This window comes from Ursus maritimus, unplaced genomic scaffold, assembly GCF_017311325.1.
Source record: "Ursus maritimus isolate PB19 unplaced genomic scaffold, ASM1731132v1 scaffold_2, whole genome shotgun sequence".
Taxonomy (NCBI): domain Eukaryota; kingdom Metazoa; phylum Chordata; class Mammalia; order Carnivora; family Ursidae; genus Ursus; species Ursus maritimus.
The window spans coordinates 36,595,277-36,622,679 of NW_024424452.1; the positions used below are offsets into that span (position 1 = coordinate 36,595,277).

The following is a 27,403-nucleotide window of genomic DNA, read 5'->3' on the forward strand; positions in this document are numbered from 1 at the left end:
GGGAGCCTGCTTCTCCCTCTGTCCCGTCCCCCTGCTCCTTCTCTCTCTCTCTCGCTCTTTCTCTCTCCAATAATCTTAAAGATTATTTATTTATTTGACAGAGAGCACAAGCAGGGGGAGCTAATATGAAACTAATATGAAACACAAAAACGCTTCCTAATAACTGGTTTTCTATTCTGTTTATGTCAAGGGAACCCATTTTCAGTTCAATAAAATTAAGTCTTGGCAAAACCTTATGAGTGTACATGTGTGTGTGCCCGTGTGCGTGTGCATGCGTATACGCATGTGTGCGTGTGCATGAGTGTGTGTGCATGCATTGTGCACGTGTGTGCCCACGTGCATGTGTGTGCATGCGTGTGTGTGTGGGTACACACAAATATTAACACACTCTTCTGGAGCAGTCTGTTTTTTCATCTGATTTTCAAGAGACTGATCTGTAACCAGTTAAGACCTCTTAGGATAAAGGAAAGGAGAGGAAGTGAATTAGAAGGGGAGTCGCTTTGAGAATGGGACGGATCTGGGGTGTTTCCAGGTTCCAGAGAAGGCGCCAGCGCACAGGACAGATAGAAGACTCTGGAAAGGTAGGAAGGCCAGGGCACCAAGCTCCTCAGATGGTGTGTGTCCCTTGAGGTGTCTGAACCTCAGGCTGGGAGAGTCGAGACGCCTACAGCTCTTTTATACTCCCCCCTGTGACCCCCATCCCTGTCTGCACCTGGGTCCTCCTGCTGGACCACGCTGGGGAGCCGCTCCCGCTGCCTCAGGGCCTCCAGGCCTGCCAGGTCAGGCAGGTGGCAATGGCTACGCATCACCGTCACCAGCTGGCCCTGCGTGATGGCCCGGCTGCGGCAGCCCAACCGGGCCTGGTCCCGGCACATCCAGTACACCTTCTCCCCGGCCGCCTTCTCCTTTCTGTAGAGGAAGGACTCGTACACCAGGAACCTGCCCCCGAGGGACGTCCTCAGGAACTCCAGAGGCCGGAGGGTTCCTGGAAGGAAGTGGCAGCATGAACGGGGCGGCTCAGAAGCAGGGTGCAGAGCCTGGGCGCCAGGGACAGAGGCCGTTTCCTTTGCGCCACCAGCCTGCCCCAGGAAACCGCAATCCCCGCCCCCCCTGCCCCCGAACCCGCTCCGCTCTCTGCCTCCACACCAGCCTATGCTGTGGGGCCCTGAGGGCTGCAGCTCCAGCTGCCAGCCCAGGGCCCGTGGCCCTGACAGCCTCGAGGACAGACAGGCTGTCTCCTTCTCGGGGCTTTGGTGCTGCCTGGGAGGCTGGCCCTGCTTTCCTGCAGGCCTCTCCTGACCCGGCTTGGATTCCACACTTGCTGGCGAGCACCCCAGTCAGAGGCTGGGCTGGAACATTCAGCGGAGCCCATGGCTGGTTGGGGCCATGCACAGGGAGCCTCCTGGCTCTGTGTCCACCCTCCCCTTGGCCAGCTGGCAAACAATCGACTCTCTCTTGAGGCTTTTAAGACCTTGAATTGAAATGTCATGCGCTGTTGGGGTTTGGGTGGCTAGAGGGAACTGGGGGTGAGGGAGGAAAACAGGCATGAGAGACCCAGAGAGGGGAGACAGAGGATCCCTGAGGTCCAAGAGCATCGCCCCATAAATGGGTGCTGAGCACTTCCTGTGGGAGATCATGCCACCCCACCCCCTTCCCTCCAGCTGTCTGCGTGGGTTTCTCTCCAGCCAGGCAATCCCAGACTAGCACCGGCCATGAGTGTGGAGCCCCCGTGCAGCCCTGCCTTAGGGAGCTCACGCTGCGGGTGGCTAGACCCCACCAGGCACAGGGCTGCGGACAGAGGGTCCACAGGAGCACCTGCCCCGCTCCATACCCTCTCACCCGCACCTGAGCCTTCCCTCTGGGCTGGGCTGGGGATCTGCTCCCTCTGCCTCAGGGCCTCCAGGCCCCCCAGGTCGGGCGGGTGGCAGTGTCTGCGCATCACCATCACCCGCTGGCCCTGCGTGATGGCCCGGCTGCGGCAGCCCATGCGGGCCTGGTCCCGGCACGTCCAGTACACCTTCTCCCCGGCCGCCTTCTCCCGCCTGTAGAGGAAGGACTCGTACACCAGGAAGCTGCCCCCCAGAGGGGTCCTCAGGAACTCAGGGCCTCCTGGGGAGAAACAGGAGAGGTGGGTGGGGGAGGGAAGTGGGATTTCAAGGTCTTGGGGTCCCCTCCTACCTCCCTGGACCTGAGGAAGCAAGACTTGAGGGGTCCCGGCTCTGGGCCAGCAGACTGAAGGACTCACCTGGGTCCTCCTCATCCTGGTCCTCAGCAGGGGATCCCTGCAGGGCTTGGGGCGGGGCCGGGAGGACTTTTGTGCGCTTTCTAGGCCGGGCTCTAGTGAGAGTCAGGGTCCCAGGCCCCCTGCGGTAGAGCAGACTGTCCACGCCTTGGAGCAGCTTGTCCGCTTGGCCCCTGGGCCCGCCAGGCCTGGCCTGCAGCGTCTCCATGGCCTTCTCCTGCTGCCGCCGGGCTTCCAGGCCCTCCACATCGGGCGGGTGGCAGTGGCCCCGCATCACGGTCACCCGCTGGCCCTGTGTGATGGCCCTGCTGCGGCAGCCGTGCAGTGCATGGTCCCGGCACGTCCAGTACACCTTGTCCCCCACGGCCTTCTCCCGTTTGTACAGGAAGGACTGGTGCACCAGGAAGCTGCCCCCGTAGCACGTCCTCAGGAATTCCAGGGGCCGGGGTTCTCCTGGAGGAGGAATCTAGGGCAGTCACGGCAGCCGAGGAGAGGAGGCCAGGGAGGTGTGGGGGCCAGGGCTTTTCCCTTTATGCGGACACTGACTGTAGCTTCCCCGAGCCGGGCGTGCGTGGGCCCTGCGTGCATTCCCACCGACCCCGCACCCAGTGAGCCAGGGAGATGGTGCCCGTCCTCTCCTGGAGGTCAGCGGGGAGGCCACTCAAGGTCGAGCACCAGGAAGGACCGAGCTGGCTCTGACGTCATAGCCTATGTGTTCAGTCATCCTGGCCAGACTCTTTTTAGGGTTTGTTTGAAACTTCTATTTAATTTTTGAATAACACATGCACACGCCATAAAATACAAATGGTGGCAAAAGACAGACAGTAAAAAACAAGTGTTCCCTGCCTCCCCCCACTCCAGTACCCAGCACAGCAGCTGCCCTAAATCCTTACACCCTCAAATCTGGGTCAGGAGGGACCCGACCCTTGGGACCAAGCCCACCTCCCACTGGCTGGTAATAAAAACCCAGAAGACCTCAGCTACTGGGCGCTCAGTGCCACCACACGTGGGACTGGCGCGGAGTCCTTCCCACACATCAAGCTTCTGGTCTCCCTGGCATCTGAGCGATCACCCATCCCCGACAAAGCTCCCGAAACCCCAGAGGTTCAGCACCTGCGCTGAAACCAGGTGGAGCTGTGATTTGAACCTGGTCCAAAGCTCTCCCCTAGGCCGACCTCCCCTAACCTCACGGGAAACCAGGACCACCTGGCCCTGTTAAAACTCAGGTTTCTGGGCCTCACATCAGACCCTGCTGCATCAGAAAGTTCCAGAAGGACTTGGGCCCCCTGGTTCTGGAGCACTAGTTCTATCCCCCGGGCTTGATGATTTCTAGAACGTGTTTCTATCTTTTAGCCATGTTGACTTGGAGCGCATTACAAGCCATGTGGGACCCCACGTTTCACTCTGGGCACAGGTAAGGACCCGTGGGTTCCCGCTTGCTCCAGAGTGGAGCCCAGGTGTGGGGCACTCACCAATCCCCAGGGTCGGGCGTTTCTTGGGGGGCAAGCTCAGCAGCGACAGGGCTCGCAGTCCCTCATCCTCTTCTGCGGCAGGCTTGCTCAGCACCAACCCAGGGGTGGGCTCCGGCTCCTCAGAGCACAGCCACGGGCCCACCCCTTCCAGCGGCTCCTCCACTCGGCCCCCAGGGCCCTCTGGACCCCCCAAGCCTTCAGGCAGGGCTGGGCTGGGCAGCTTCTGTCTCCGGCGCCGTGCCTCCAGGCCCTCCTCGTCGGGCGGGTGGCAGTGGCCCCGCATCACTGTGGCCCGTGGGCCTCGGGTGATGGCCCGGCCCCGGCAGCCCAGCTCACAGTGCTCACGGCACTTCCAGTAGACCTTGTCCCCCACGGCCTTCTCCTGCTTGTACAGGAAGCACTCGAGAACCAGGAGGCGGCCCCCAAAAGGGGTCCTAAGGAACTCCAGGGGCTTGGGGGCTGCTGGGGAAAAGAGATGACTGGGTTAGCTGGAACAGAGCAGGGCTCGAGGCCAAGGACATGGATGGAGGGATGGGAGATACACAGAGATGACACCGTGAGATCATCACACCAGCCTGACACAGTCCTGATTAGAGACAAGGATGCTTAGCTCCAAGCAGAGGTGGGACCCCAAGGTCACCGCCCAGAAAGGGGGTGCACAGGGCCGATGTCTGAGCATGCAGGGCCACAAAGGGGGCTGGGCCAGGAGCAGTAAGCCTGAAACTCACTTGTGTCTGGCTTGTTGCGTTTCTGCTCAGGCTCCTGGGGCGTTGGCTGGACTGCCCCCACTTGCTCCTCCACTGGCAGGATCTGGGGGGTCCTGGCCAGTGCGTCAGGACCAGACATCTCCAGGGACACGACACAGTGCCCTCCTTTGGGCTGGGAGTCCACCCCATCAACGTTCTCCGTGGAGACCGTCAGCAGGACCAGTTTAGAGAACTCTTTGGGCTTCGTGGGGGCTGCGGGGACAACATCTGTGCCTGGCTCAGGGGACTCCGGGGACGGCTCCTGGCCAGCCTTCACACTCTCGCCCTCCTGCTCGCTGGGCTCCGGCAGGGGCATTCTGGGACAATGGCCCGTCCCCCAGGCCACACTCAGGACCCAGCAGATGGAGTTCTCTTCCTCCTCCTCCTCCCTGGTCGGGAACCTGGCAGTCCAGGGGCTCCGTCCTAAGGAAGGAGGCAAAATCCATCAGGGGAGGCCCCCTTGGGCCTGGGGCTCAGGAAAATGGACATGGGGTGGAGGTGGAGGCAGATGGGGCTGAAAGGCTGGGGAGGGCCCCGCACAGAGCTGGAGCACCCCGGGTCGCTGCCTCCGCTCAGCCGCGTCCTCGCAGGCAGCTGGGGTCTGTCACCTCCCCTCCCCAAACGCCACCCTCCTGTCTGTAAAATGTGCCGCAGGCAGGGCTCTCCAGGGGCTGCTGGGGTGACCGAGGCACTGAGAACCGCGAGCTTCTGCAAAGACAGGCCCGTAGGTGCCGAGCACGGTGGGCCGTGTCTTCACGGGGTTTCCCATCTCACTTGGCCCGTGTATGAAAGTGGGTCATTCTTGCTGACCCAGGGTACAGAGGAGGACACTGAGGCGTGCCAGGACAGCCGACACGGCCATGAAGCGCAGAGCTGGGAGTCCGGCTGAGGGGGATCCGGAGCCCGTCCCCCCACGGTACCTGCTGTGCCTCGCCCGGGATGACGGTAACCGGCCGTCCTGAGCACCAAGCCTCAGAGACCAGCACTTGGGACATGGGCTCAGGTCATGGACCCTCCCACAATGCCCGGTGGCCTTCCTGCTGACACTGTGTCACAGGGAGACCGAGCCGGGCACCCGCTGGCGCTCTGCAGAGGGGACGCCTGGCTCTGGGAGGCAGGACTCTCTGGACTCAGACCTAGATGTGTCCCCCACCCCAGGCCAGAGGCCCTGGACCACACAGAGCTCGGGAGATGCCGGGGCCCCAGGAGGGCAGTGACCTTGTGCCTGAGCGGTGCTGGCACTGCCTCAGCTGGGAGGGGACGGGGCTGGACAGGGGTCTGGAGAATCCAGTCACTCCGGGCTCCCTGGCTTCTGGCCTGGAGAAGCAGAAAGGACGTATTATGGGGGTAGAGCCAGCCTGGAGCCAGCCCTGGGGTATCAGTGTGCGGTGGACTCTTTTGTTTTCTTGAGGGACTGGGTGGTGGGTGAGTGGCTGGGTCTCTCCCACCTCTCCTTAAGAGTCCAGAAGCAAGACCGCAGCCTTCCCTGCACATTTCAGCTCCCCATTGGTGAGCTGTCTCCCTCGTTTCCAAATTCTGCCATTCCAGTGCCCCCAGTCTCCCATTCCTGCTCTGAAGTTCCCTGGTTTAGGGCCCAGATTCAGCTCCCCAAAGCCTGGTCAGCCTAAGGGCAGGATCCCAGTGTCCCCACTAAGACAGAGCCAAGGCTGAAGGCACAGAGGGACGCCTCATCCTCGCCCCATCCCGCAGTACACGCCTGCCCATCCCAGGGCAGCAGTGGAGGGGTTTGGAGTGGAGGGTGGTGGCGAGACTCCAGGAAATCTTCCAGGTAAGGGGCCACCTGATTGAGAGTCCCGGCTGGCCTGCCCTTCCGCGTCATGCCCCTGGATGAGCCAACCCTCGCTACTCCCGTGCGGCCCTTCTCTTCCCTGTCCATCCCGCCCCACACCGCGACGTGGCGGCTCAGGGACGCGCGGGCCCCTGGGGACCAGCCACAGCGAGACCTGGTGCGCGCCTCTGCGCGCTGCTGCCCGGGGCAGAAAAGGGTGACAGCGGGAGGCCCTGCCCCACCCCGACCCCGCCACCACGCCCCCCTCGCCGACTCGCCGATTGGCCCCAGCGCCCGTCCCTCAGCCAGCAGCCCGCCCCCAGCTGGCTAGCTCTGGGTCTCCGCGCGCCCCGGTCCCGCGCCCCAGTCGCCTGGCGCGCTCCTGCCGTCCCAGCGGCTTCCAGCCTGCCGGGCCAAGGGCGCAGGGGCCGACCCTCCCTTCTGCAGAAGGCCTCAGACAACGCGGGCCAGGCGAATCGCTGCCGTCGCTGTCCACACAGCACGCATACTCCTACAGGCCCGGGCCCCGGTCACCGCCACACGCGGGGCAAGAGGCGACGCTGTGAGGACCCTGTGAGGACCCCGACAGGCCATCGGCCTCAGCCTCAGACCATCAGACGCCGAAGTCTGGCCTCCTCTGAACCAGAGGGCGCTGGCATGACTAAGACCCCCCACATTCCCCGGGAACTGGACCCGGAGTCATGGGCAACCGGAGTCAGGAGACAGTGCGGTCCCCTCAACTACAAGTTTTGCTTAAAAGGCTTCCAAGATCCACGGACCTCAAAGGATATGGAAGAAGGTACAGCACAACAAAAGGTGAACTATGGTCGCCCCCCATCCCCCTCTGCGGAAAAGCATGGGTCAGCAATGACCTAGAATTTGGATTGGATTGACAGTTACCATTCTCAACCGTTAAGGGGCCTTGGAATGTAGATTGTCTAATGACCACAGATCCTCCCATAAGGTACGCAGGCCCCCTTGCAATGTGCCTTGAATCTGGACTGGCTCCAGCCCAGATGGGTCCCTTGCTGCGTGACTTGCTGAGTGTGGCAGAAGCCTGCTGTGGGGGTTGGAAGTCCTCACCCTCAGGACACGCAGCCCTGAGCCTGCCAGGCATGGAGGAAAACCATCTTGCACTGACCGGTCCAGCAGACCCCCAAGCTGTGTGTAGCCACATGAAGGGGCCAGAGGACCCCAAGCCACGGGTGCGATCCTGCATGGCGGCCACAGGAACGGCCCACCCACCCTATGGGGACATTGGTCAATAATACACTGTTATTTCAGGCCAGTGAGATCAGGGTCATTTGCTACTCAGCCGTAACTAATACTCGGCAAGTGACTGAACCTGGTGGGTTTCGGCTTTTTGATGGATGGAGCACTACAGGTTGTGAGATACACAACATCAAAGGGCACTTGAACTTCAGGTACCCTGCAGCACAGATGTTAAATCCCTCAGCTGATCATGTTTAAAGGGCTGGTAATGCAGCGAGAAGAACAAAAATAGTGAGGATAAAGGATAGCAATGAGAATTACGTACTTAAAAAGTCATAACAGGGAAGCCTGGCTGGCTCAGTCGGTTAAGCGTCTGCCTTCGGCTCAGGTCATGATCCCAGGGTCCTGGGGTCGAGTCCTGCATCGGGCTCTCTGCTCAGTGGGGAGCCCACTTTGCCGTTTCCCTATACTGCTCCCCTGCTTGTGCTCTCACTCTCTCTCTCTCAAATAAACAAATAAAATCTTCTACAAAAATAATAAAAAGTCCGTAATGCAAAATTAGCCAGTCATGAAAAAAGAAACGTTGTATGAATCCACTTATGCAATGTCCCTACACTTGTCAAATTCACAGCGGCAGAGTCGGGGGGCGGGGTAGGGCGGGGGGTGGTGGAATGGGGAGCTGTTGTTCGGTGGTTGTGGAGTTTCAGTTTGGGATGATGACGACGTTCTGGTAGTGGTTGGTGGCGATGGTGGCACGCCAGTGTCAGGGTGCTTCATGCCACCAAGCTGTGCACTTAGAGTGATTCGAGTTGTAAATTTTTGTGATACATATTTTCACACACACACACACACCAATCTGTAACAAACTACATGTAGTAATGTTCCATTTACCTAACATCGTTGGTGAATGAGGTTCTTCAAAAAAGGCAGATTTACTAGCTAAAGTTATGTCTCCATGATGCGGACTTCTACCGTTTTACCTGTTTCACAGTTTCCCCACCAAGGACGGATCTCTTCATAAGCTCTTACCACTCTCCACTGTCTGGATGAAGGGGGCATACATATCTATCCTGATTTGGAAATAAACGTGTTTCCACGCAGTTCCCTTGGTAGAGCTCCCCTCCCCACTTGGGGCCCTTTCTCCAGCCTTCGTGTCCTGCTCTCTCTGGTCACCAAAGCTCTCTGCCTCCTGCAGTTCTTTGCACTGGGACCACCAAGGCTCTTCATCTCCTGTGTCCTAAAACAAGACCTAACAAAAGCCCCTCCTTCCCTCAACAGTTTGACTTTGCAAGAACAGCCCACACTCCTTCCTTCTCAGCCTCGCTGTCAGGAGGCTGCCGGCCAGCCCTGCGGACACCAACCACTCTCTCCTTTGGCCACCATGCAGGGTCGGCCCCGGCTGGGTCAGTCCGTACACCGCCTTCTCCCTCGGAACCACCCGCGCTGGCCTATGTGTGGTCCATCCATACAGTGGACTATTTTTCGGCCATAACAAGGAATCAAGTTCTGGCACGTGCTACGGTGTGATGAACCGTGAGAACATCACGCTCAGTGAAAGAAGCCAGGCACAGGGGCGCCTACCTGGCTCAGACGGTTAAGCGTCTGCCTTTGGCTCAGGTCCTGATCTCCAGGTCCTGAGATTGAGCCCCACGCTGGGCTCCTCGCTCAGTGGGGAGTCTGCTTCTCTCTCTCCCCCCTGGTTGTGCTCTCTCTGTCTCTCCCTCTCTCTGTCTCGCAAATGAATAAATAAAATCTTCAAAAAAAAAAAAAAAAAAGTAGAAGCAGCCAGACACAAAAGATAGCAGACTGTATGACTCCATTTATATGACGTGGTCAGAACGGGCAAAGCCACTGAGATGGAAAGTAGATGAGTGCTTGCACAGGACTGGGGGGGGAGGGGAGGTTAGGAAGTGATGCTAAAGGGTGTGGGGATTCCTTTGGGTAATGAAAATGTAACACTGACTGTCGTGATGGTTGTGGAACTCTGAATACACGGAAAACACGGAGTTATACACTTTTGATAGCGGAATTATATGTATTAAATCATATCTCAGTAAAACTGTTAAAGAAAAATCCTTATAGGGACTCAGGTCCTCAGGGTCAGTTGGATGAAAAATAGTTTTCTTTTCTTTTTTTTTTAATACTTTTTATTTTTTTTTAGTCATCTCTACACCCAACGTGGGGCTCAAACTTGCAACCCTGAGATCAAGAGTCACACAGCGCTGACTGAGCCGACCAGGCACCCCAAAAACCAGTTTTCTACACCATAAGCAGGTCTTTCACTATTGGGCTTGGTTTGTTCATCAAAGAAGAGGGCTGGCATGGATGACATACTAGGATATTGTGTAAGTTGCTAATATCATATTGTAAAAACTATATAAAAATATGTTTAAACTGTTAAGAACCTAATTCCTAGTACACGGCCCATAATCCCGCCACCCGGACGCACAGCTCTCTCCCTTCCCGGATTAGCGCTCTTGCCTGACATGTTGTTTTCTGCGGCACACACACTGCATTCAACATGTTGTTTGCTATTTCACGCCACTTTACAGGGGGAGGCCCCCTCCTGCAGACCAGTTGGAGCCCTTGCAAAGGAGCAAACCGTCGTGCAAGGTAGGCCCAGGACAGCCTCGACCCATCGAAATCCTGGGCAGCAATGCCCCCGAAGGCCACAAGATAGCGGTGTTGCCCCTTAGAATGAACATACTGCGTCCCTGGTAAAAATTCTCTGCCTGACACAAATGGTTCCAAAACAAGAATGTGGGAGTTCTTCCATGTAGCAAAAATAACTAAAGATTTCCCAAAATGTTTGTATTGACAAAACTTAACAGTTAGAAAGCAGATGCAGTTAACAAAGTCTGCAAAGGCTGTCTTTTCTAAGCTAAGGTTTTCCCAAAAAGCAAACCTAAGTATGGCTCAGACCCCGCGGGGCCTCTGGCCCTCAGCCCACGCTCCTCTCACTCGGCCTCCCGTGGGCTCTGCTCACGGTCGGCAGTTACGGACTGATTTCATTTTATGTATTCATGGCCTAAACAAAAAAACAAACAAACAAAAAACCCCAAAAACTGAGTCACCTGGGTGGCTCAATCAGTTAAGCATCTGCCTTCAGCTCAGGTCATGATCCCAGGGTCCTGGAATCGAGCCCCGTGTCGGGCTCCTTCCTCAGCAGGGAGTCTGCTTCTTCCTCTCCTCCCCGCTCATGCTCTCTCTTTCACTCTTTCTCTCTCAAATATTTTTTTAAAACCCCCAAACCTTAAATACCTAGGAAGAAATATCTCAAAATGTTAAAAGTAGTAAGAACAGTCATTTATTTTCTCCTTCCATTTCTTTTGTTTTCTTGAAATTGTGGACAATGTGCATGAACTCTCAGTACCGCAGGGAAACAGGAGACACCGTAAAGACAAGGTGCATCTCCTTGCTTGGTCATCTGTCCTTCAACTCCGTAACTCTCCTGTGACAAGTCACATGAGAAATTAAAGGGTAATATAAACGACAGAGCAATGAACAAAAATTGAGGATATGAAAAATCCTCGTTGTGGGACCTGCATAGCCTCAGACACTCTCTCCAAGATATTTATTAACTACAAAGGGAAAGACAGTAGCTTGACAGTGGGGAAATCCCACGGACACCACCCTATGTGGTCGAGGTTGACTTCGCCGGTCATAAGACACATCAACACCATGACGTCCTTGAAGAGATGCACCGAGAAGGACACCCACTGTCTCTGTGATTCTCCTGCCCCAGGCACACACCCCCCTTTTAACCAGACAAGCCATGTGGACGGGCGGTCCACAACACAAGTGACCAGAACACTTCAAAACTGCTGAGGTCATTGAGGACAAGGGCAGGCTGAGGACCCATCACAGATTGGAGGGGGCCTGAGGAGACACAACAGGTAAATGCCACGTGGGATGACAGGACAGAAAAAGGATGCTGGGGACAAGCTGGAGAAATCTGAGATCAACAGTGTAGGCGAAATGAACTGTACCCACGTTGATTTCCCGGCTTCGATCGCCACGCAGCGTCAGGTAAGATGCTGACAATCGGGGGGACTGGGTGATGGGTATGTGGGAATTCTTCGTACTCTTTGCAATGTTTTTAAAATCTAAAATCAACTCAGAATATAAGGTTCTTGAAAACCCAAGTTTCAAACTTACAGACACAATGGGAGTTGACAGAGAAAGTAAGTGACAGAGACCTCCTGAGTGTAAGGTAAGAGAGAGAGAGAGGAAAAGGGAGACACCCTCCTGTCCAGAGCCTCGTCGTCCGTCCTGGGACCTGGGACCTGAGCCAGGAACAAAATTCCTCTGGTATCAGCCCACACCTCCAGTTCAGTGACCCAGCAACCTCCTTGCCAAGTGTCACCAACATCCACGCTCCACTTCTAGGGCCTTAAGTGAGTGGCCCAGGACCGCACGGCTAGTGACAGCCAAGACTCCAACCCAGGCCCAGCTGGCGCGGAGCGAACGGGGTGCCTCCCTGTGCCCGCAGCTGCTGAGGCTCGACGCAAAAGCGCCTGTTGCCGAGGAAGCTGATGCTCGGAGCTGCTATGAGGCCTTCAGAGTAACTCATCAGCGGCGCTGATGTGTCCCTACAAATCAGCTATCTTGTGGTTTATCAGAGTGGCTTCCGGCTCATCTGGCCAACGGCAGGCCCGGGGCGGGGGGAGCGCTGGAGGGTGGAGTAAGGCGGGTGCTCCTGAAGCCACCTGCCTGGGTGGGCCCACCAGCGCGCTCTGGTCCAGCTTTGCAGGACCCCCCACGCCGCCCTGGAAGCTGGGCTGTGCGGGCAGCATCTAGCCCCTGTCGCTCACCATTTCCTGTGTGGCCCCTGAGCTCCTCCACCAACAGGGACCGCAAGGAAATTCCCAGCTGAAATCTTACAGTAGTTTCTGTTTTCCTGGCTGGATTCTGACTGGCACATCCTTTAAGAGTCTGAAGGACCGTGATTATAATATTTAATATTTACCAAATACAACGATGCACCTGGCACTAACCCCCAAGGGCTCTGCACGCACTATTCCTGTTTATCTTCCAAATAACCCCGTCAGAGTCCACTGTTCTTTCACATCACAGAGGAGGAACCAAGGCTAAATCTTAGGTTCCTGTGACCAAGAGCAGGCCGATAAAGACAGAGTCCGCAGTCAAAACGCCTGTGTCTGTCTTCAGGGCCTCACCTCTTAAAATCAGTAAAAATGTTTCTTTGCACATTGAGGATTCTGACCACGGGTATCAACGTAGTAGGTTAAGACTGGTGGTTGCCGGTCAAGGTGACTTGCTTCCCAGGCAATACCTGGCAATGTCCAGGGACATTTTTGGTTGTCACCACCGGGGGGCAGGTCATGCTACTAGCATCCAGTGGGAAGGGGCCAAGGATGCCGCTCAGCAATGTACACAGCCCAGGGTGGCTTCTCCAGCACCCCCCAGAGAAGCATCTGGTCTCAAACGCCAACAGAGCCAAGACTGACAAACCCTACTTGAGATCGGTGTTTAAAAAAATGAAACAGAATTTAAAAAATGAAATAGAATAGAAAGAGTGAATCCATATAATGACATTAAGTATAGTTTTCATGCAAGTTTTATTATAATTAGTTGTTTGTGTAATTCTGGTCTTCATAAGAATTCCCCTGGGGCCCTTGATAAAAATGCAAATGCTTGGATTTCCATCTAAAATTCTGACAGACGGTCTGGAGAGGGATTCAAGAATCTGGATTTTTAGCAAGTACCCCACGGGGCTCTGGCTCTCATGGACCATGGACGGTGCTTTGAGAAACACCTGAATAGACGCCCTTGAGAAACAGGTGGTCGGCGGCACTAAGTAATGAGCCTAAGAAGGATTTGAAGAGTTTTCTTCTTTGTGTGTGCCAGACTCCACATGAAGTACTTTATACACATGGTCTCATTTAATCTGTCACATTGTACATGTTCCCTCATTAACGCGTTAAATAAAATCATTAACATCTGTTTACTTCATGTCAGTAGGAGGGTCATGATCTTTTCTGAGATGATCCTGTAACAATTTAACACGTTTCACATACCTTGGGCTATTGGGGTGGGGGGTGGGGGCTCAAAAATACAGACAGGGATTTGCTCAAACTCATAAGTACGGTAAGTGAAATCTGGTGGAGAGAGCTCCTGGAGCATGGCTTCCATAGCCTGGGATAGCAAATACCGGACTTCTAAAAATCCCACCGGAGACTCCTTATGAAGGCTTCCAGCAAAGCAAACTCAAGAAGGCCCTTACGGTGAAGGAACACGCTCTTACCTATGCAAACAATCAGGCCAAATCTAACGAGACCAACCTTATTTCACGATTGGAAGTATCTTTCACTGAGGCTATGAGACTGTAAAAAACCTTTGTGGCTCAGTGGAAACTATGCATTGTCTGGAACACATCCTTCCAGGTTACAGGATTCTAGCCTTTGAGCTATGTCAACAACTCTGCCCAGTGCAGACGACCGAGAGCAATGCATAATTGTACTAGTCTGTAGGCAATAAACGCTGTCGCCATGTAAGTACATGTAAATAATTCTTCCCCCTGCAGAAGAAGCCAGTTTTGCCTCCATGTGCACATTTATTTCTATATCTGTAGTCTTCTAGAATCTTCTTTGGATTCTCTTGCCAACTGGCTATTAGATATTTCTGGCTCCTTGGTTAATGAGTTAAGTAAAAGCTTCCATACATGTTCATTCTACATCTGTATGAAACAGTTTTATTTCCTTTGGTTTGGTCTAGGGTTCTGCTTTTCTAATTGCCTGGGTCACTGGTCCTATAATCTCTGGTTCCAGTCAACAATTTTTTAAATTACATATGAAATCTCAATCTACATTGGACGCAATAAAAGCGGGTGTTATTTTATGAAAGTTTCACTTGTTATACACATGTCTATTTATTGTAAGTGGACTTAAATGTATTTTTTTACTTTGGATGGTCACTGCTTTGAGGTCAATACTTGGGTCCTCGTGTTTATTTTGTAATGTTCAATTTTTCCTCACTAAAGATTTATTGAGTGACTGGAGTATTTTTAAATCAGGCAGATGTAAATGGAAAGTTCAAAAGCCTCACGGTTTATGCTTCGTCACTCTCTTACCCTCCCCTCTCCCCCAGAATTGAGGCACAGAGCAATTTAAGCACAATACTCAAGCTGCCTGCCCTGATACTGGTGTCATGCTGGTGGTCACAAAGGGCTCGGTGTCAACCTAACGCCCAAGAGACACACAGTATTACAAACTGCTCGCTGCCTCTCAGGCAAGATCTAATAGGTAAGGTCCTGAAAGCCTGAGCCTCGCTCGGCAGCTGATGGTGGATCAACAGAATTACCTTCACGCACAGAGAGCAAGCACCGCCATCCCCATCTGCCGGTACCCGGGTCCTTACTGGGTTGCTGGGTGCGACAGCTGGGGCAAATTCCATCAATTCTCTGGACTGATTTTACCTGTGACACAGGAAAAGTGGCAAATGAGATACTGTATATGAAATTCTTCAATAAACTGTAAATCATCACGCAAGGCCAAAGAGTTCTTTGTCGGGCCCAGGGGTCCTGATGTTTTGAAAAAGCTCCTGGGTGACTCCAATGGCTGTCCCCCTCCCACACATGCTAACGAGCCATGAGGGGTAGACGTGTGCACTGACTGACTCTTGAACCCTCCTACAAAATATGCATGCTGTTTGTGCATACGCGTATCATTCCTGGGGGTGTTGAGGGTGGCAGTGACCCCCTCCCCCAGTGATTAAGAATCACTGTTCTAGGGGTCCCTGAGTGGGTCAGGCGGTGAAGCGTCAGTCTTCAGTTCAGATCGTGATCCCAGGATCCTGAGATCGAGCCCCATGGCAGGCTCCCTGCTCAGCGGGGAGCCTGCTTCTCCCTCTGTCTGCCTCTCCTCCTGCTTGTGTGCTGTCAAATAAATAAATAAAATCTTAAAAAAAAAAAAAAAAAGAGTCACTGCTCTAAATAGGGTTTCTCAATCTCAGCACCACTGGCACTGGGGGGGAGGGGCTATCCTGTGCAATGAAGGGTGTTCAGCAGCATCCCTGGCCTCTGCCTGCTGGATGCCAGTAGCACAGCACAGCCCAACCATCCACACTGCTGTATGCCCCTTGGGAACCCCTGCTCCTGAGCACCTGAGAGAAGGCACAGGGCATGGAAAGGAAGATTCTAGCTCCAGGTCCTCCCAGCCCCAAGTCCTTCAGTCAGCAGATCAGAACCCTAGCTTTTTTTTTTTTTTTTTAGGTAATCTCTTTGCCTAACGTGGGGCTCAAACGCACAACCTGGAGATCAAGGGTCGCATGCTTTATCCACTGAGCCAGCCAGTGCCCCAGAATCTTAGCTATTTTTTTACTTCCTCACCAGGCCTCATGTGTCCTCAAATCTCATTCTCTGCACACCTGGTCACACCACTTCCCATTCCTTCCCACTGAACATCACTCCAGGGCTTTGATCCTCACCCACTCCTCAGTGATCTTCCCATCCAGCATCCAGCTTGGCCAATTCTCCCTACGCAGTGCCAACCAGTAAATCTTCCTAAAGCTGAACTTTAATTATTTCTCTCTCCAGTAAAAATCGTCTCCCTTTCCGTTATAAACACTCCACACTCCAGCCCCAACCTCACACACTATCTCTTCTCCAAGTCCGACTAGGAGCTTTTGGAAGAGGAACAAGATAAACCTGATGGCATCAAACCAGAACATTCAAATCAAGTCCTCAAAGAGATTTTGGTCCTGAGAAGCAGAAATGTCAAAATATCAAAAATTACCTTTTCTCTGGAATGAAGATTACCCATGATTATCTGATTATTGGAACTCAGCATCCCCCAAAGGCAAGAAGTAAAGGCAGAGAAAGACGAATGTTTGTTAAAGCAAGGGTTTCAAACTGTAGTCAGAAGCATTAGGTCCTGACATCAATTCCATGGGTTAGCAATAGTCATTTGGAATGCAGAGATCAGAACAGAATCAGAACAAAGGTGGAGGAGATCTGGCTGTTAGGACAGAGGTTAGGGCCATTTCTCCCTTTGAACTTATCCTTCAGTAATCTACACCCACAGGCACAAGTTATGCATGTAGAACATATTTCTTGAGTCAAAAAAGTTTGAAAGTCACAACAGGCAATCTGCGTAATCAGAAGTGGAAGGAGGGGTTTAATAGCAGCAAAAGTGCAAGGTCACTGGGACCTACAGAACCGCGCAGATGGGACGGGGCTGGGGTGGGTGCCAGCGCGGGTCAGCTCGGGTGGGACGGACACGGCCGGGCGCGGGGTGGGGGCGAACGTGGGGCTCCCTTTCTGGGGATGTCAAGGCTCAGTCCGGGGTCGGCTGGGTTGGGGCGAAGGAGGAGCCAGGAGAAAGGAGGCGAGTCTCAGGTGAAGGGCAAGGAGGCAGCCTGAGCGCCGGGACACAGAGACGGGTGACACCCCCCCTTCCAGCCTCAGCAACCCTCGGGACCCCCGGGGAGGCCTGGCCGGGGGCGCGGCCACGCCGTGGGACCCGGGACCCTCCCCGGCCCGCTGGGGCCCGTGCTCACCGGGCACCGGCCGGGCGGCGGCGGCAGCGGAGCCCTCCCTCTCCAGAGACCGAGCCGCGGCGGGTCCTTTGGCCTCGGCCGCCGCAGCCACAAGCGTCGACCTCGCGGCCCAGGCGCCTCGGGCCACCACAACCCTAGCAGCCGCTCCCCGCCCCCACCTGCCCTCTCGGGAGCGAGCCCCGTGCCCGCGCCCCGCCCCGCCGGCCGGGAGCGCGCGCCACCCCGCGGGGGAGCCGACCTCTTGGAACGCCCAAGCGGGCTCCCAGCGAGCATGCGCAGCAGGGCCGTGGGGGCCCCATTCCTCCTGCAAACTCCGTTTCTCCGGCTCTTCCGAGAGCGGCGCCGAGCTGGCGGCCGGACCAATCGGCGCAGGGATCTACGGCAAGGGCTTGCGAAAGGGGCGGAGCAAACCCAGAACTGGGCGAAGGTGTCCGGGGGCGGGGCGCTGGCCGCGCAGGCGGCTAGGACTGGGGATGCTGGGCGGGGGCTCTGAGACGCGTGAGTGGGGGGCTTAATTGAGATCACGCCCCGGCCTCCGCCAGCATTTGTCTCGGTGCTCACTAAGCGGGAACTTTTGTTTAAATATCGTGATAGACCTGTCACTTTCTTTAGCCAGGAGAAGGAAATTTCTTAAACACCTTGTGAAAACCTTCAAATGACCCCGCCCCAAAGCTGGGCCAATTTGAGATGCAAAACACAGTGAATACTGGTAATAATGGATTATAACTTCGAATAAAATAAGAACCTATGAGTTGATACTAATATAAATAAGTATTTATATTAGTATGGATGGCTCAGTTGGCTAAGCGTCTGACTCTTGCTTTTGGACGAGCTCCTGATCTCAGGGTGGTGAGACTAGCCCCTAACTGGGCTCTCTGCTGGGCATGGAGTCTGAGAGTCTTCCTCTCCCTATGCCCTCTCCCCACCCCACCCGTTCACCCCCCCACCCCCACCCCAACCCCAGCTTGCAGGCTCTCTTTTTCTTAAAAAAAAAAAAAAAGGAAATGGGGAGAAGGGAACACTCTTACAGTAGAATGATGCAGAAAATCACGATTTGTCAACCACCCTAATTAATAGCTGATTTGGGCAAAAATCATCAATAGCCACAAAAGTTAGAGGGTGAAAGCTTAACAAGGAAATGGTATTTACAGAATCCCAAAGATACTTATTAATTACAAAGGGGGAAATAGGAATTTTATACTAGAGGAATGGTTCTCAAAGTGTAGTCTGGGGGTTCCTAGAGGTCCCTGTGGAATATTGCAAAGGCAACATGACAGGATTTTGTAATAGGCTGATTGCCAAAGCACATATGAGAACCTCTAGTATTTCTTTAGGCCTACATTAAGGAGATTTGCAGAAATAAAAAAAATAATAAAGTGTACAATTCAGTGTCTTTTCGTATATTCATAAAGATGTGCAAACACCACCACAATCCATTTTAGAACATTGTCTTTACTCCAGAAAGAAACCTGTAGACATTGCTGTGAAATCCCTCACCCCCCAACCCTAGGGAACTATTCACCTTTCTGTCTGTATAGAAGCAGTGTTTTATGTCTGGCTTATTTCACTTAGCCTAATGTTTTCTTTTTTTCAAGATTTTATTTATTTATTTATTTGAGAGACAGTGAAAGAAATCACAGAAGGAGAGGAAGAGGGAGAAGCAGACTCACAGCTGAATGGAGAGCCCAATGTGGGGCTCAATTCCAGGACCCCGAGATCATGACCCCAGCCGAAGGCAAACGCTTAACCAACTGAGCCACCCAGGTGCCCATTGCCTGGTGTTTTCAAAGTTCATCCATGCTGCAGCCTGTAGGGGCACTTCATTTTTGTAATGGCCAAATAATACTGCATTGTATATAGAAACTACAATTTGTATATCCATTAATCTGTCGATGGGCATTTGGGTTGTTTCCAGGTTTTGGCTGTATGACTCATGCTGCTATGAGCATTCATGTCCAGATTTCTGTGTGTACATATGTTTTCAATTCTTTGGGGTGTGCACCTAGGAGTAGAATTTCTTGGTCATATGGTAACCCCTATGTTTGACCATTTGAGGAAGTGCTAGGCTGTTCTCCGCAGGGTCCTCACATTTTAACATTCCTACGAGCAGTTTATTAGGGTTTCGATTTCTCCACGTCCTTGTCAACACTTGTTATTATCTGAGTATAGCCATGCTGGTAGATATGAAATGGTATTTCATTGTGGTTTTTTTTTTTTTTTAAGATTTTATTTATTTATTTATTTATTTGAGAGAGAGAGAGAGAGAGAGAGAGAGAGCGCACAAGTGGGGGGAGGGGCAGAGGGAGAGAGAGACGCTTAACCCACTGAGCCACCTAGGAGCCCCAAGCTTTTGCATTTTTTAAAAAAGATTTTATTTCATTTCTTTGAGAGAGAAAGTGAGAGAGAGCATGAGCATGGGGAGGGGCAGAGGCAGAGAAAAGCAGGCTCCCTGCTGAGCAGGGAGTCCGATGTGGGCCTCAATCTCAGGACCCTGGGATCATGACCTGAGTGGAAGGCAGACCCTTAACAGACGGAGCCACCCAGGTGCCCAGCTTTTGCATATTTACTGTTTAACTGCTTGTTTTACACTTTTTTAAAATTTAAAGCCAGACGGTTCTTTTTTTTTTTAAATAAGATTTTATTTATTTATTTGAGAGAGAGAGAGCATGCATGGGGGGAGGGAGAGAGGTAGAGGGAGAAACAGACTCCCACTGAGCAGGGAGCCCTACTCGGGGCTGAACCCAGGTCCCCAAGATCATGACCTAAGCTGAAGGCAGATGCTTAACAGACTGAGCCACCCAGGCGCCCCTCTTTCCAATCCTTTTGAAAACAAATCTCTATTTTAAATTTTACATCATTGAGGGGCGCCTGGGTGGCTCAGTCGTTGGGCGTCTGCCTTCGGCTCAGGGCGTGATCCCGGCGTTCTGGGATCAAGTCCCACATCAGGCTCTTCTGCTAGAGGCCTGCTTCTTCCTCTCCCACTCCCCCTGCTTGTGTTCCCTCTCTCACTGGCTGTCTCTCTCTGTCGAATAAATAAAAATCTTAAAAAAAAAATGAATTTTACATCATTGAGAAACACTGCACAGCAATTATTTTCGTGAGTCTCTGCCTTTTCCCTGAACTCTACATTGTAAACGTCTCCTGTGTTATAGGCTTATTTTACACACGATTAGCTGCACAATTTAGGTCTTTTCTTGGTGGACACTGCAGTTCTAAATCCCTCTATTGTAAATACTGCTGTATGGCTGGCTTCATTCCTAACATTTGGGAAATCTGGGTGAAGAGCATATAGGACTGCTTTTACACTTGCTGCAACTTTCCTATAGGTGTGAAATTATGCCAACATGAAAGGGCAGACAAACAGGGGCGCCTGGGTAAACTCAGTCGTTAGGGGCTGACTCTTGATTTTGGTTCAGGTGGTGATCTCAGGGTCCCATGAGACCCGTCTCCTCCTCCCTCGCCCACCAGTCCCTCCCTCGCCCTTTGGTCCAGCCCCACCCACAGCCACAGCCGCTGGACACCTGTCGTTCCCCGACCACCTAGTGCGGTGGGGACCCGGACCACAGCGCGGAGCTGCGGGCTTGGCGCTGCTTTCCCGCACACTTGGCGGGCGGCGGCCTCGGAGGCCCCAGCATTAGCCAAGCTGCCGCCCGGGGGCCCCTCACCGGCCCCAGGTGCGGGGACGCCCCCGCCTCCACTCCGCAAGGCGCCCGGGACCTCGGCTCACCGCGACCCTCCCAGGCCCGCGAGGACCCCTCGATCCGCCGCCTCCCCCTCGCCCGGCCGGAACCCCCCAGTCTTCCGGCTGCGCGTCCTCAGCCTTTGCAGAGTGAAGACGCTGCTCCTCTCCAGAGACCCCCACGCTGCCCTGACACTCCCGCCCCTGCGCCTCCCTCCTGTTGCCCTAAAGCTGCTGCTGGAGGTGCCCCCCCACCCCCGGCTCCGGGCAGGTGCAGGTGCCGTGGGGCCAGCCGGTCCTCCGACTCCCCGCACCTCTCGGCCGCCCCCCCCACCCTGTTCTCCACTAGCCCGAGATCCACAGGGACGTCTCGGACCCAAATCCACAAAGCCCCCTGCCCCGGGGTGCTAGAGCTTCTGTAACAGGGACCGGGCGAGAAGCAGTGGGTACAAACATTGAGTTGCGTGGGCTGTTACAGGTGGTGCGTGCGATGGGGAAATGCGACGGGCGGCGGGCGCTGCAGGTGGTTACGGAGGAACCCTGGCGGCCCATCGCCTACGCCCACTCCTGCGGCAGGCTGGCTGGAGCCGCTGCGCGGTCCTCCTGCTGGGGTGGCGCCGGGACGGCTGCCGGCGAGCCGCGCGCGCCCCCTGCCGGCCGCTGGCCGCCTCGGCCCCGGTGCAGGCGGTGAGAACCCCGGAGCCCGTGCGCGGAGGCGGTGCTCACCGAAAAGAATTGGAGCGTGCTGCTGCCGCCGCCGCTGTCGCTACTATGACTACCATCCTGTCGGTGACAGTGCCGGTGCCGGTGGACAAGGATGCCTGGGGGCAGGCCCTCACGGGAGTTGCTGGTCCTCCCCGGGAGCAGCGGTCCGCTTTCTCGAGCTTCGTCCCAGGAACACCCAGGGCTCCGTAAAGGATTGTGGACCAGCTGGAAAGGACCGGGGTGCAGCCGGTGTCAGGACTGCGGGATGCGCGGGCTCCTGGCCGGGGGTGGCATCCTGCAGTCCGTCAAACCGTGTCGGAAAGTCATCCATAATGGAGGAAGAGAAAATTAGCTGTATCATCCCCAATTTTCTGAATACGAAAAATATTACAGACTTATCTCTAGATGACAGAATTACTGGAGATATTTATAATATTTTTCATAAGCTGTATGTATATTTCAATGACCATGAGTTATCTTTTTTTTTTAGCTTGAAGACCAATAAGTTATGTTTTGAAGGAAGTGTATAGTATTCCTATTTACTTTCTTTTTTTTAAGGGGTGGGAGGGGCAGAGGGAGAGGGAGACTCTTTTTTTTTTTTAAGATTTTATTTATTTATTCGACAGAGATAGAGACAGCCAGCAAGAGAGGGAACACAAGCAGGGGGAGTGGGAGAGGAAGAAGCAGGTTCATAGCGGAGGAGCCTGATGTGGGGCTCGATCCCATAGCACAGGATCACGCCCTGAGCCAAAGGCAGGCAGCTAACCGTTGTGCCACACAGGCGCCCCGGAGAGACTCTTAAGCAGACTCCATGACCAGTACCCTGCCAGACCCCGGGCTCCATCTCACCACCCTGAGATCATGACCTGAGCTGAAATCAAGAGTCTGAGGCTTAACCAGCTGAACCATCCAGGTGCTTGACTCTTGAGGAAGAGACCTCCTTCATTCTATAATGAAGACCCCCACCCACCGCACACAGAGCGCAGAGACCCAGCGCTGGCACCAATCTGTGACCTCTGAGGAATTTCTGCTCTAACATCCGAGGAACTACTCTTTCACAAGAACACGTCGATTGTCCTCCTGGTCGGTGGCCCCGTCCCTCCCAGATGGGAAACCTCCTCCCTCCCACCTCCCCTCTGTCTCCTCTCCCCCAAGGCTGTGGTGCCTCCTCACCAGCCTTTTAGAGCCCACTTTGGACGTTTCCAGTCGGTCCTCTCATGGTGCCTGTGGGCTTTGTAAAACAATGCTGACCGTGTGCCCCCTCTGCATAAATCCTTCCCCGGCCTCCCACTCCCCATCATGAGCCTGGAATCCTCCCTGTGGGCTCAGGCCCCCAGACCCTGAGCCACTATCCACCATGTCCTGCCAGGGAGCCTAGGGACTGCCAGGACAGTAGGCCAAGCCGCATCAAGTCACCCCTTGCCCCGCCTCCTCATGCCCCTTCTTTACTCTGCTTCCCGGGGTCACCCCACCACCAACTCCTCAGACATTCTTGTCGCTGACCACACCAGCCCACCAAGGGGATGAGCGAAGCCAAGGAAAGGAGAAATGTGGTGAGGACGGGTATCTATTTAAATATAGAGTTAAGACAAAGGAACGTTCAAATGCTGGTTACAGAACATAAATGTCACATCCCGCTGGAGGGTAACAGAGTGAGATGGAGCCGGGCTGGGGGTTGCTGAGGAACTCGCTTTCCTTAGAGGGTCCATAGATACAGGTTCAATTCGGAAAATGATGTTCAACTATAAGGCCTCTAGTCGAACTTTTTAGAAATAATCTGTTTCCATTGCCCGATGGCAGTTTTCACAAAACCAGGAGGACCACGTGAGGTGAAGGAGGCCAAAGCCTTTCCTGTCGGGGCCTCAGGGAACCTGATGTCCGTTTGCAGGTAACAGAAGAGTTCTGTTCACTTCCTCCTCTAGCAGGGCGGCACCCAAGGTGCCTGGGGAGGAGCTCAGGTGCCCAGGATCTCAGCCCCCAAAACACCCAGAAAGACATGATAGGGGCATCATACACTGTTGCGGTCCACCTGCCTACTGCAGGCCCACCCCTCCGCAGCAGAATCTGGGCAGCCATGAACACAGGGGTGGGGGAAGCTGTCAGTTTGGTGGGCTGCCTGGAGGATGCGAGCCTCCTGGGGTCCAGCAGGGAGCAGGCTGAAGGAGGGATGGTCAGGGAGGGGCTAGATCGGGTTTGCAGGGGCTCAGGCCTGGGGGTCCCACTGGCCCCCTCTCGGAGCCAAGAGCAGCAGGAAGGAGAAGCTCAGTCCAGGCCAGTGATGGCTCTCCAGGCTGAGGGGCCGAGGGTCTGAGCGTTGGCCTAGGCCAGGCAGCCCTGGGAAAGGGCCCAGGGAGGCTGGTGGGGTTGCATCGAGGTCTCAAGGACCACAGAAGGTTTTAAAACCTGTCCATAATGGGACCTAGCATCACACTTCTTTTATGCTTTTGAGTTTTTCTGTTTATAAAAGTAATTTATGCTTCATTTGGAAAAAATTACACAATGTTTGAGAATAAAAATCAGTTGCAACTGGGTCCCCAGCAGAAGTCACAGCCAAGTTCACTGACCCAGTAGGGGCATACCCAGGCTTGTCAGAGTTACAGGAGCGTGTTGGGATGACGGCATCTGCGGTGGGCTCCTCCCCCACACCACCTCGAGGGGGCAGACTGCCCTGCCAACCTTCCATCTTCTTTTCCGTCTGGAAGAGAAGGGAGTGGGTCAGGCTGGTGTCAGAGGAAAAGGGAGGGCAACCTGGGGCCTGAAGCTCTCAGCCCAGCCAGGGATTTTCTGCGATGCCATTGCCTGACTTGCAAATCTTGCTGATTTCAGGAGCTATCTCCCAAGGCCACCAGCCCAGGGACAAAGACTGTTAAAGTCATTCCCAGGGAACTTTGGACCAAATCTGGGCTGAGCACCAGGGAGCCACTGCTATCCCCACCACCTGGCCTGGGATGGGGAGGGTGGAAAGTCTGTGGAGAAGGCACAGAGGTAAACACAGGGTGGCCAGTGGAGGGCGTAGTTCACTGCTGACGCACCTGCCTAGGGGAGGCTGTAGGGCTGAAATGAGCCCTTGCTCTGCCCTCCAGCCCTCCATCTGAGGATGGGTGGCTTCGTTTTAATTCTTGCCAAGGGGCTGTGTGGGGTCGGTGGGGCCCACATGGTGCCAGAGCCCAGGCAGATCTGAGAAGGGCCCAGAGGTCTCAGCCGGGGTGGAAGGGACCAGGAGATGGCCCATCTCACCCAGCTCCATGAGAGAGCAGGCTCTGACCAGATACTCCCCACTCCACCCTCTGCAGTGACCAGCTGGTGGCCTCAGAGCGTGACTTAGCTCCTTGACCCTGCTTCTTCACAGGTCATAGGGACTGCACTCTCCACCCCTTGGACTGGGAGGCAGTAAGTAAATGTCGGGTGCACTTCGGGCAGGACTGGCCGGTAGAAACAGGGGTGAGCTGGACATGCTGCAGAGGGGCCTTCAAGCTCTGGGGCGATGGGCTTCCCCGACTCTCGAGGGCAGCTCCTCCAGCGATTTGAAGGAAGCTGAGCGCGCTCTTGTTCCCTGAAACTCCAGGCCTGTGCTGGGGATGTCCCCATCTCCAGTGCCGTGGTATCTGGGCTCCAGGGAAGCGTGTGTTACCCCCAGTACTTCAGACCACTCACTCCTACACTTCCAGCAGTGAGTGGGGTCCCTGCACTGAGCCCGAGTGCCCTGGCTGGCTTCAAGGGGGCCACCTGTTTATAGGCAGCAAATGGAGGCCAACTGTTGTGGCTTTTATTGTCCCCATCTTCTCAGGGCACAGCAGACCCCACTTCCAGTTGGGAAGAAACCCAGCTCATCTCTTCCCCAGGCACTGGCATCCCTTCCCTTGAGCGCCCCTCAGGATTCCCACGCTCAAAGAAGGCATCCATGTTCAGTGTCGCCTGCAGCAAGCCGGGATGGGCTGGGAGCCTGCCTGGGACCTCAGAAACATATACCCCTAGACCCCCAACACATTAACATAGACACATAGAGCAGATATGGACAGAAATGGGCCCAGGACCTGCAAAAATGTACCCAGAGGGAAATACAAACTCACCTCCCAGGCCGATCCCCACATAGACACATTGCGTGGGGGCCGGCCGACATGCAGGCCCTACACTGAGGTGTGGCGTGACAGCATGTGCACACCGTCCACAGCCAGCCCAGCCTCCAGCCCCCAGGTTCCGGGTGTCAGGACTTTCCAGCCCGGGAAAGGTCTTGCTCACACTGTGCTCGCTGCGACCACCTGGGGCAGCCTCACCTGTGTCCGGCTTGCGCGTTTCTGCTCAGGCTCCTGGGGCGCCTCGATGGCCCTCTGGCCTCAGGATGGATCTTGAGGAGGGCTTTGTGGGGGTGAGCGGGGCCAGGCACCCCAGGGACATGATGCAATGCACGCCTTGCGCTTGGCCCCTGCCACCTTGGCACTGTCTTTAGAGGCCGTCAGCAGGACCAGTTTGGAAGCTTCCTGGGCTTCCTGGGGCTGCGGGACGACATCTGTGCCTGGCACAGGGGACTCCGGGACGGCTCCTGGCCAGCCTTCACACTCTCGCCCTCCTGCTCGCTGGGCTCCGAAGAGGGCATTCTGGGACAATGGCCGTCCCCAGGCCACACTCAGGACCCAGCAGATGGAGTTCTCTTCCTCCTCCTCCTCCCTGGTCGGGAACCTGGCAGTCCAGGGGCTCCGTCCTAAGGAGAGGAGGCAAAATCCATCAGGGAGGCCCCTTGGGCCTGGGGCTCAGGAAAATGGACATGGGGTGGAGGTGGAGGCAGATGGGGCTGAAAGGCTGGGGAGGGCCCGCACAGAGCTGGAGCACCCGGGTCGCTGCCTCCGCTCAGCCGCGTCCTCGCAGGCAGCTGGGGTCTGTCACCTCCCTCCCCAAACGCCCACCTCCTGTCTGTAAAATGTGCCGCAGGCAGGGCTCTCCAGGGGCTGCTGGGGTGACTGAGGCATTGAGACGCGAGCTTCTGCAAAGAGAGCCCGTAGGTGCCGAGCACGGTGGGCCGTGTCTTCACGGGTTTCCATCTCACTTGGCCGTGTATGAAAATGGGTCATTCTTGCTGACCCAGGGTACAGAGGGGACACTGAGGCGTGCCAGGACGGCCGACACGGCCATGAAGTGCAGAGCTGGGAGTCCGGCTGAGGGGATCCGGAGCCCGTCCCCCACGGTACCTGCTGTGCCTCGGCGGATGACGGTAACCGGCCGTCCTGAGCAGCACCAAGCCTCAGAGACCAGCACTTGGGACATGGGCTCAGGTCAAGGCGTACCTCCAATGCCCGTGGCCTTCCTGCGACACTGTGTCACAGGGAGATCGAGCCGGGCACCCGCTGGTGCTCTGCAGAGGGGACGCCTGGCTCTGGGAGGCAGGACTCTCTGGACTCAGACTCTAGATGTGTCCCCCACCCCAGGCCAGAGGCCCTGGACCACACAGAGCTCGGAGATGCCGGGGCCCCAGGAGGGCAGTGACCTTGTGCCTGAGGCAGTGCTGGTGCTGCCTCAGCTGGGAGGGATGGGCTGGACAGGGGTCTGGAGAATCCAGTCACTCCGGGCTCCCTGGCTTCTGGCCTGGAGAAGCAGAAAGGATGTATTACGGAGGCCGGACGGCGGGAGCAGTGTGGAGTGGCCTTTGGTCTGTTGAGGCGAATGAGTGGTAGGCAGATGGCAGGGGTCTTTCTCAGCTTACAGAAAGCGAGACCTCATCCTTAGGAGACATCTCCCTGCCCATCTCAGGACCCAGGCAATGGCAAAGGCTCACAGACACCTACCTGCCCCCGACCCTGATTATCTAACCCAGTTTGCAGTTCTCACTGTTTCCTGGACCCCTCCCAAAACATATGGCTTGAGGGTCCATGCCCAGTCCAAAGTTTTCCAAAACTCCATCCATGAGAGGAGTCAGGGGTGCAATGCCAAAGAGGGTTTGGGGTGCCTAATCGCCTGACCCTCCACCCCAGTCCCTTGGCCACAAGACATAAAAGCAGAGACCTCTTGGAGCGACAGATTGGAGCCCCCTTCCAGGGTGTGAGCGCTCAA

General features: G+C 55.1%; 2 protein-coding genes across 9 annotated transcripts in view; both read right to left on the reverse strand.

Moving 5' to 3' along the window:
• The window catches only part of FLYWCH1 (FLYWCH-type zinc finger 1), a 27,763-nt gene extending 6,538 nt beyond the window's left edge, over positions 1 to 21,225 (reverse strand). For 2 of the 8 annotated variants that reach the window (XM_040635468.1, XM_040635462.1), the window contains exons 1-7: positions 16,978 to 17,142; positions 14,782 to 14,896; positions 4,443 to 4,883; positions 3,715 to 4,176; positions 2,246 to 2,695; positions 1,846 to 2,109; positions 713 to 985 (exon numbers count right to left, since the gene is read on the reverse strand). In XM_040635468.1, the coding sequence (XP_040491402.1) occupies positions 713 to 985; positions 1,846 to 2,109; positions 2,246 to 2,695; positions 3,715 to 4,176; positions 4,443 to 4,776 (1,783 nt within the window). In that variant the 5' untranslated portion in view covers positions 4,777 to 4,883; positions 14,782 to 14,896; positions 16,978 to 17,142. Of the gene's footprint in view, positions 1 to 712; positions 986 to 1,845; positions 2,110 to 2,245; positions 2,696 to 3,714; positions 4,177 to 4,442; positions 4,884 to 5,678; positions 5,778 to 14,781; positions 14,897 to 16,977; positions 17,143 to 17,215; positions 17,304 to 21,110 lie in introns of those variants that run through there. The other 6 variants (XM_040635463.1, XM_040635465.1, XM_040635467.1 and 3 more) reach the window with 6 other exon arrangements.
• Positions 21,226 to 23,955: 2,730 nt separating this feature from the next.
• Positions 23,956 to 25,955, reverse strand: FLYWCH2 (FLYWCH family member 2). Its single transcript, XM_040634448.1, is given in 7 exon segments — positions 23,956 to 24,056; positions 25,636 to 25,650; positions 25,653 to 25,694; positions 25,697 to 25,750; positions 25,753 to 25,773; positions 25,776 to 25,895; positions 25,898 to 25,955. Coding segments are annotated over 7 exon segments (411 nt in total).
• Positions 25,956 to 27,403: the final 1,448 nt, after the last annotated feature.